This window comes from Antrostomus carolinensis, unplaced genomic scaffold, assembly GCF_000700745.2.
Source record: "Antrostomus carolinensis isolate BGI_N321 unplaced genomic scaffold, ASM70074v2 scaffold22024, whole genome shotgun sequence".
Taxonomy (NCBI): domain Eukaryota; kingdom Metazoa; phylum Chordata; class Aves; order Caprimulgiformes; family Caprimulgidae; genus Antrostomus; species Antrostomus carolinensis.
Window position 1 is genome coordinate 1 of NW_010308955.1, and position 10,327 is coordinate 10,327.

The 10,327-nt window shown below is 39.1% G+C and overlaps 1 protein-coding gene across 1 annotated transcript; it reads right to left on the bottom strand.

Annotated features, from left to right (window-relative positions):
* Window positions 1-269: 269 nt before the first annotated feature.
* Window positions 270-6,906, bottom strand: LOC104523402 (fumarate hydratase, mitochondrial-like; the record flags this gene model as incomplete). Its single annotated transcript, XM_029084492.1, has 5 exons — window positions 6,799-6,906; window positions 4,725-4,859; window positions 3,855-3,965; window positions 1,099-1,275; window positions 270-452 (listed from the first exon to the last, which is right to left on the bottom strand). Coding segments are annotated over exons 1-5 (714 nt in total), but the record flags the coding sequence as incomplete, so codon positions are not given.
* Window positions 6,907-10,327: the final 3,421 nt, after the last annotated feature.

Below are 10,327 nucleotides of genomic sequence, written 5' to 3' on the forward strand. Positions count from 1 at the left end.
TTGGTAATGGAACATTATTTAAAAGTCATTTATATCTTATTACTGTTAGAAGTAAAATACACATGGGAAAAAAAAAGAAAATTTATGATGCGCCACAGTACAGCATCCAGCAAACTCCAGTAAAGATGAAAATACTCTGACTGAGATTCAGCCAGTTTCCTGTTATTTCCCTTATCAGCTTAATTTAGGCCTCCTCAAGTTTGCCTCAGTTTCCTCCAGTATATTTACAAGAATTTTCCAAACAAATGCATAATTATTATTTTTTTTACCTGTCCAAGTGTAAGTGGAACAGCATCTTGTGTATGAGTGCGACCTATTTTTATGATTTGGGAAAACTCTTTGGATTTCGCTTCAAGTGCATTCTGTAGCTTCTTTAGTCCAGGTAACAACACCTCATTAACCTCCTGGGCAGCAGCAATGTGCATTGCTGTTGGGAAAGTGTCATTTGAACTCTGTGAAGGAAGTCAAAGAAATTTATTTCCAAGCTCTTCCCACCATTGTTGCTGTAAGATGTACATGTATGGCTTTATTCTCTTTATTTTATAAACAATAAGAAACTAAGAGTAAGCAACTCAGGAGTATTCCACAAGTCAATCTGCAGGAGTAAGCAAATCTTCTAACCTCCAGTCCAGTATCTTATTGATACAGTAAATTTTTTATAACTATTCCCACAGAAAGTTAACTACATGAGTCGATTGTTCACAACTACACTGGGACAAAAAAAAAGAGAAAGAATCGCTGAAGTACTTACGAGAGACAGGTAACAAATGGATGGATGATTTTAAAGGAATTGTAGGTGTCTTTAAAATACCTGTGTGTTGCTTTTGGCCACCTCTGCCCATTACACATTACATCACATGTGAATTAATTTATCATGAATGAGTTCAAAATTTTTAATCTCAAAAGCTCAAACTGCCACTGACCAATATTTAAAAGTTCATTTAAACTGAAAAACCTGGAGAATTGTTGCCAAAGTTGTACACAAAATTACTTTTTTTTTTTTTTTAAATCTAAACAGTGGCTATACAAGAATTCAAAATTCACAATTGAAAAAAAATACGTTTGACATTAAAAGAAGTATAATACAAGTATAACGACCTGGCTTTTGTTAACATGATCATTCGGATGTACTGGGGTTTTGCTCCCCAGTTTTCCCCCCATTATTTCAATGGCTCTATTGCTGATGACTTCATTGACATTCATGTTGGTTTGAGTTCCAGATCCAGTCTGCCACACTACCAATGGAAAGTGATCATTTAATTTTCCTTCAGCTACCTATAATGGAAAAAAAGAGAAACTTGTCCTACTGGAAGAAAAAAAAAAATCAAAATGCATAAACCGAGAATTTCATAGCTATAATTCAAATAATGTTCTCCATTATATTTGTAAATCTACATATAACAATTGTGAATTTATACCAGAATAACTAAGAGAGTTTGATGTAATCCCAGGTATTAAAAGGGCAAAAAACCTTTGCTATGCTTTTTGAAGATGAATTCTGAAATACAGATAAATATCTAATTTAATTTAATGTTCTACAATCATAGAAAGAAAAGATTTTAAAAAGGTCTTTTAGGTTATATCCTCTCTTTCCCAAACAATGCAGATTATTTTATAAGTCAAAAAACATCCCCTCCTTCCCAAATTTTAAATACATTTGGATTCTCATCTTCCTGAGTAGGACTAGAGGTAGTATGTGCTGGTTCTCCCTTCCACAGTTATTTGCTCAGGTTAGTAAGATCTCCCAGGCAATGGAAATATCCTAAGCAGTTTCTCAACGAGAGCACCTAAGGTGCTTCAGGGTACTGATTCAATGTTGTGTGTCTTCTTGGGTCATGACCATCCTTTAGGTGTCAGAAACATCAGTTTTCAGACAGCACTTATCTGTTTACAAACTCCCCATTGGCATGGGTGCACTGCTTTCTCCAGGAAATCAAGTTCAAGAGCTGCACAGCTTCCTCCTGAACACTGATCACAAATATACAAGAATTTGAATTAGAGGCATTCAGAAGTCCATTCCTTATGGGAAACAGACCCCCAGAAGAGGTGTTTTTGCTAAAGACCATCTGTCATACACATGCAGTACATGATATTTGTGTAACTGGACTCTGAAATTTCTCCAGAAATAAACTTCATACAGGGAAGTGCCAGACTTGTTACATACACCTGTAGATATCACGTTTTTCATCAACACAGTGAGCTGGCAGACAGCTGCTGGTATCAAACACCTTCTTCCTGTGAGGCATGCTTTCCCTAATACTGCCCTGGACCTGCATGGCCTTAAATTGAGAGGTGCCTAAAAAGGACTCATGAATGCCTTTACTGTACCTCAACTGTAACTGAATATGTTACACATATAAACAAGTATGAGGATCACATGGACTTAAAAAGATTCCTATGTATTGACTTGCTGATTACCCATGGGAACAAGGTCCTCATGAGCCAACAACGGCTGTACCAACTTACATCTTCTGTAGGCTGGCTATGACAACTACTAACTCAGATCAAAACAGAGCAACAGGTACAAGTACTCTCCTGTTTGATCTACATTTTTGGAGCTTGTTGAACCTTATATGCATTTAGAGATTTTTTTCCTAAACATGTGTTTGTGAAAGTATCAAAATCTGTGCTCAGAAGTATCACCCCATGTATATTAGCCTCAGAGAAGTTGAGAATGCAAAGCAAAGGATCTGTTGTCTCAACCCTGAGGCTAGATAACTATCTCCAGATTATCAGGATACATCAATCCTCCTGGAATCATGCTTTTCAGGAAAGGATCTTCGGTATTTCCCATCTTATAGAGGGTAAAGTTCCCACCTCCGAGAGTAATTTGATTCCTTGCTGTATCTCTTTTTTTTTTTAAGCTGTATTAGAAAATTATTTTGGAAGCAAGGGAAAGGGTATCACTGCAGGGGTGTTTTTAAAATGCAACAAAAAAGCTCCAGATAACTTTCAGTACTCACTAATCTAAACTAAGTAGCCTTTAGCCACCAAAACTTTTGATCCACCTTTAACTAGGAGAATCCTAGAAACCACAAGAAGATACTGGAGTTCTCCAAAGCTCTTGGGACTTACGGTGCTACAGCTAGGAGAAAGAGGATAAGGCCTTCTGCAATTACTGAAATCTTTTGAAGCTAGTCAGAACAAGAAAGCCCCATAAAACAATGTTTCTAGAGAAATAAATCTGTTGATTCACACAAAGCAACACACCTGGTATTACCATACCTCAAATAATGGTCATTCACAACTCTGTGCACTTGGGTGGCATTTATCCTGAGAAAGAGGAGATGCCTCTGTGTGTCACATCATGTCCTCTTTAGCTATAAAAGTGATACTTAAAAAGCACAGATTTATAGTAAGCTTAAGTCTGAAGAGAAAATAGACTAGTAACAGAGAAACTATTCAGATTGCAGATGGCCTTCACATTACCAAGATGCAATTGCTTAACAGACTGGAGACTTGCAAAACTAAAAACTTTTCCTGGCATGTCAGACTTAATGTTATCTGAATAAACCACGATTCCATGCCCCTCCTAGGTTTTTAATACTGTTCGTCTGGTAAGAGTTGACACTACGCAAGTAATTAGTAGTTTTAATAGAGGACAAATATTATATCATTTTTATAACTTAAGTATCAAAATGTATTTGAACGTTCTATCATTTCTGCAAGAAAGAAGTAAAATATTATATTAAGTAAACGATTCTCAACCTGAAGAACAAAAGTTACTACTACTAAGTGCCTTCCTCTAACAATTTGAGAAATGAAAGAGGTCTTTCCCCAGCCTCCAAACTTCCTGTGAAAAGTTTAACTACAACACAACGACAGTTCTCGTATTTTGAACAGTTTGTTCCTACCTCATTTGCCGCCTTTATGATAGCATTAGCAATCTTTGGGTCGAGACCATAATCTTGATTTACTTCAGCAGCTGCTCTCTTCAAGATGCCAAAAGCCCTTATAACTTGAACCTGAGACACAAGAGTAAGTTTAAATACATAATCTTCTTTTCCTCAAATGATGTTTTAGGAGCCTATAGTGCAGGTCTAATTCTAAATCAAACTCCTTCTGAACTTAAATCCAGCAGCAGTCAATTAACCAAACCAAAGAGCAATCAGGTCACATGACCTATATAATTTATATATTATTTATATATAATTTATCCAAGTAGTCCAGAAAGCAGTATGCAGCTCATCCCTTCTTTGTAAGTCCAGTTATGCTTTGTGTATAAAAAAAGATTACATGAATTAGGAACAGAAAAGGAGAACTGGTTCTATTTCTAAAATAGCCTCTTTGAAGGCAAACTGACAGACGTTTCAGTACATGCAAAACCACTGCAGGACAAAGAGCGTGCACAGTAATGCTCTATGCACAGCTAAACATGAAAAAGTAACTTCAAATCAACTCATGCTATACTAAACTTCTTCAATAACAAACCACAAATTATTCCATTCAGTCTTTAATCTTCAGAAAAATGAAATATTTCTATTTATTTAGGTTACTAAAAAAAATTTAGCAGCACAATAAAATAATTACTCAAAAGCAACATTCAATTTATTTAAATGCAACAAAAAATACTTCTACCACAAAACTATCTTGCCATGGAATTTCTAACTTTAATTAAAATTCAAAGTTGCTCATATGCCTAGCAAAAGCATAAGAAGGCATTTGCTCTCACATCCAAAAAATACTTAAAAGAGACAAAATGCACACAGCTTTAAATTACTTACTGGCATTCTTTCTGAAACACCTCCAATCTTGAAGTTCATTGTAGATCTTACAGTCTGGGCACCATAGTATTTGTCACTTGGGACCTTCAGTTCACCAAAGGTATCATATTCTATCCTAAACGCCTCTTGAGTGGACTATGAAAAAGGAAAAGAATGTATTTCAAACACTGGCAAACAGCACGTCCTTTTTGAAAGCAAATACAATTAAGAAAAAATGTGCAAGAAGTGGAAAAAAAAACAAAGACACACAGCTAGTCATAGTTATTTTTCTAATTATATCTTCAAAGTTCAGACATTTTTCTATTTTGAGCACCTGTCTCACAGAAAGTCACAACTGCTAACGTTGTGTAGCCCAGCAGACCCACTGGTGACAGGCAGCACTGCAAGACTTAAGACCTCGGCTGCCCACTGTACAAAACACATCATCCTGACTAAAGACTCAGGTTTTTTTATTTTTGAAGAATTAGTTATTTATCTTACAATTTATAGAACTAGTGTTTTTGTTAAAACTACACTGAAGAACTAGCACAGTAAGAATGCAGGTAGAACACACCCGGCAACATACACGTAACACAATCCCTATTTGAAATCCACACCACACAGGGGACAGAGGAAAAATACTGGAATTGAGCAACTGACTAACTCAGCACCAAGTTACTGGCAATTATCTTCTTAAGCCTCATAAACCAGGAACACAGTTGCCCTAACCAAAGTAGCTGTGCAACATGAAGAATATTTTGTGCCTAGCATGGATTGTAATCTAACACAACCAGAGGTAAATTAATCTTAGCTGACATACAGCAACTAAAAAGTGATTTTTACTTTTTGTGAAACAACACATCCATTTGTGATGATGTGATCATGTTCACCTATAACTCTATAAAATGATGGGAATGGACAGGAAGCAAGAGTAGTTTATTCTTCCTCTCCCCATGCCTTGGTCACAATTTTCTGTGAGAAAGGTGTTCATCCTTCCCCAGATGAAGTGACCCACAGTCTTCAGGAAGGGGAAAAAAGTATTTTTTAATTCTTAATCATAGCGAGTAATACAGTCCCAGCTCCATAGGTAGGGTATATAAGTATACAATGCCAGGCTCTGACCTAACCATGACCCTCAGGGGTGAGCCCTTGGGATAGCTCTATTGGAGCATCCAGTCAGTGCTGCAGCACAGCAGTGAAAGCAAAGCAAATGCTACAAACTATTAAAAAACACAGATGATACGAGACGAAACATTGCTGTGTCACCATGGTTCATCTACAGTCTGAAGTCTCTGTGCAGATTTGGTTCTTTTATCTCAAAAAGTGTAATATTTGAAACAGTTCAGGGAAAGGCAGCAGGGCTGATGTAAGGCAGGGAACAGAGTTCTTAAGACACTGACTTCTTCATTCACAAAAGAGGTGACTTGGGGTTTGAAGGAAAACTGGGGTCTATAAAAGCATCAGTAGAGTGGTGATGGGTATTAGCTGCTGTCTTTTCCACTACAAGAACAGGAGACATAACATTAGGCTAGTAGGAGTCAGGTTCAAAGCAAGGAAAAGGAAGCAGCTCTTCACACAAGTAGCAGACTGACAAAATTCCCTGCCAGCTGATTCTGCGGATGCAAGAAGTCCACGCGAGTTCAGGGAAGACAAGATAAGCACTTAGAAGAAATGTTTAAACTGGGTTATTATACAGACAAACCACTGACTCAGGAAATCCCCTGATGTGAAAGTGAAGAGTCTGGGTCAGAGTAAGAGGAAAGCATCGTGTAAGTTTGCACAGTCCTTACTCTTCCCTAGGTGTCCACTTCTGAAGTCGAACTGTTCCTCTCTTTTCTTGGTCCATTTTACTGGTTCCTTGCTTGGCAGGTCTCAGTCTTCTCAGACAGGGGCACAGCTGGGTATTGGGCAGATCACTCTCTCCAGCAACACTGACTTTCTGCAGCAGCCAGTCCAGGTCCCCATCGCTATGGACAGGAAGCTGCAGGTGGTAGTGGTGGTGGAGGGGGTGGTGTTCCAGCCTTTTTACTGTCCTAAGCGGCATTCCCAGCCAGGTGGAGAGGCTCTGCCATCAGGTACTCCAGCCCTCACGTACCAGAGACACCAGCCCGGCCCACCCAGGGCACTCTTGGGAGTAGGTTGTGTATGCGATCCAGAAGAAACTGCAGCCCAGCCCACAAGCAGCAAGGGTTAGCTCTCTCATCGCTGTCCCGCTCCCCACACCTTGTGTTTTGGCTGATGCTCTCCCAGACACTGACCCCAGCAGAATATAAAGCTTAGTGTAAACCAATATGCCATTCCTATGTTCTTTAATCCTCTTCATCCTATTTTAATCACTTAGCATTCATTTACGTGCTAACAAGAAACAGAACACAGCACTTATTTAGTATCTTACTACCAAAAATGTTTAATAAGGATGCTTGTGAGTCTTAATGTGCATGTCCACATATTAATATTCCAACAGCAGATATCATTGATGCATCTGAAATCCCTGCTTTTGATATCTGAACACCTTGTCTAAGCAGATAATATCAAGCTTTTCCTGGAGCTGGATAAGCAAAACCAATTGGGTTCCAAGCCCAGCTCTTGACCATCACCGGTTCAACCACCAAAAATATCCATGCTCAAACAACATAAAAAAGTTAAACGACCTGCAACATTTCAGACAAAAAAGCTGGCAGTTGCACAATTGATTCCTCAAACTTACATAATTCCAATGTCAACAATGGTGAAACAAAGATAAACAGAATCAGTTTGTATGTTTTAACAACTAAATCCTGTTTCTAAAAACATTCTTTACCAAGCCAATTCCACATTATGCACTTACACAAACTCCAGTGAAGTTAATGGGGTAAGGTACTTTAAGTTGAATGCAATTTGCTGATTAATAGTGACAAGCAACATTAGACAAAAAAGCAAAGTGGTATTTTTCATACATACTAAAGTAACTAAAATAAACTTCAGCATTACCGTCAGACTACTGTAGCAGCCTGCAGAAGTCACTGTCAGAGTTTTTATGTCCAAAACCACGCTTCCTGCACTCCTCAGAGAGAATTCGCTCTCAAGTGGCTTTATGAGCCGAATGTCCCAGTTCCTACACCTCAGGCGGTCTCTGCTGTCACTCCCTGCCCCAGGGAACCTCCTGTAAAACGGTGCCTCAGTGGCACTTGTGTCAGCCCTCTCCTCACACACCAGCAGGCCACAGAAGCCAAAAGGACACCCAGCAACCCTGCCACAGAGGCCACGGCAAATTCCTGTGCTCACTCAGTTTCTATTGCAGCTACAGCAAGTTTCAGCCCAGAACTACTATTCCTCACCTTTACAAAACAAATATATATATATCTATACACATATTTTTAAGAGGCCTGACAAGGTACACTCTGCACTCCAAAATCCCAGCAACCTATAGTCCAAAGCTTACACAGTTAGGCAAACATCACTGTACCTTTGCCTTGTTGCAGGGAACTAATCAGCTAGAACTGATTGCAACATGACACACTAGAGATATTCAAATGGCAGACCTACTGCAATAATGCTGCCCATGGAAAATTACATTCTGATTTAAAGATGCAGCAACTTTTGGATATAAGTATTGTCGTGGTTTTAACTTGGCTGGAAGCCAGACATCACAGAGCCACTCACTCACTCTCCCCCGCCCCAGGGAATAGGGGAGAGAACCAAAGAGATAAAGGTAAGGAGACTCGTAGGCTAAGAACAAGTTAATAATTCACACTTTTTTTTAAAAAATAATAATAACAATAATAATCATAATAATAGGAGTATCAGAACACACAAATGAGTGAGGCACAGTGCAATTGCTCACCACCCGCCGACCGATGCCCAGCCCATTCCCAGACCATGATCCCAGAGGAGTGAAAATCCCAAAATCAAAAACGCAATTCCAGAAAAGAGAAAGAGCGCACACATTTGGGTCAACCCTCATCTATATACTGAACATGATGTTATATAATATGGAATATCCAACTGGCATATCCAAATGCCACTTTGAACCCATCGCTCTGGCTATATTTTCCCCACCTTCTCCTGCACCTGCAGACCAGCAAAACATGGGAAGCTGGAAAGTCCTTGATTTCCCAGCAACAACCAGAAACGTCTGTACGTTATCAACGTTCTCCTCATACCTAATCCCACACTGAATCCAAACACAGCACTGTTCCAGCTACTGACAGGACAAAGTTATCTCTGCCCCAGCCAACACCAGGACAGTATTTCAACTCAAAGAATCATCATTTTTAGCATGTCAAAAACAAATCTTTCAAGGCCAGCAGAAGATGGAATTTGTGCTCAACTACTCTCCTTTAGCAGATGAAGAATGTTTTCATTTTTAAGTGTTGGTTCTCCTTTACAGTATCAATTGCATCACAAATTCTGAAATTTACTCTTTAGAAACCAAAGCCAATATTTTACAACATTCAGCTGAAGGAAGGACCGTTATGGCCACAATTCCATTTAAAACATCTTGTGCAATTTACCTCTAAGTTAAGGCAAAACAACAGTCACACTTATACAACAAACAGCATGATTGGTTGTGTCACAAGTTTTGCTGCTGAGAAGTCTCTGCAAACATTAAAAAGTAATGTTTCTTTTTTTTAAAAAAATAAATACTCATTGGTACATTTTCAGGGGTTCTCTTGGAAATAAAAACATACAAAGTTTTCCTGTAAGAATTCAAGGGTTGCTTGAGTTTCGAACTTGCTGAGGGACATTTTGCTGTAACTACTCCTGTTATTTAAACCCAAGCAGTTAATAATGTCTGTTTACAGGACAGGTAATATTTCTGACCAGCAAAGATCAAAATACACATATTTCATGTAAGACGGCAGCCTTTCACAAATACCACGTCTTCAGCAAGGAAATGGAGGCCCTGACCTATAAAGTTTTTAATTTTTCCTTTTTGCATCATCCAAGAAAAAACGGAACCATCTGACAGGCCAATGGTTTATGAGTTACACAGTCTGCTCTGACACAGTTTTTCTTATGCAGATATGTTTCATTCATGAAGTGGTTTATTCACTCATTTGGAAGCTTGTTTTTCTATACTGTAATAAATGTCACAGATTGGGAACTAATGTCCTAGTTAAATGTATTAACTGAGTATTAATTTATTTCAGTAAACTGAGTAATAAAATTACTTCTTCCAACATGCTCAAGTTATCTGCTTGTTTTAAGGAGCAGACTTACAGAGATGCACCTGAGATTAAGGCTTCCATGCAACATCCTGGCTATTAACTCAGAGGTCCTTATTTGAACCGCATTTTTGGCTTCTACTCTGAACCACATAATATAAATCCCACTCAGGTTTCAGCCTGCCCGTCAACTGACTATATACATGAACAGCAAGCGTGGATGGCTGCTCCCGGTCACAGGCAGTTCTCAGCTCTAAGCAGCCCCAAAGATTTTGCAGATCCCCTCGTTCCTGTGAGGATACAGCTTTGGCTTGTTTGTACAACAGCTCTAAGAAAGGGCCTGACGTTTCTGTGGAAGAAGCTGCTGCACGCCACGGCTGCGCCAGCAGCTCCTGCGGTGACACCTTCCTGCCCGCCTGCCTCCCTACCTGCTCGGCTGCCCCCTCTCCCCGGCCAGCCTAACGGCCGCGCCAGCAG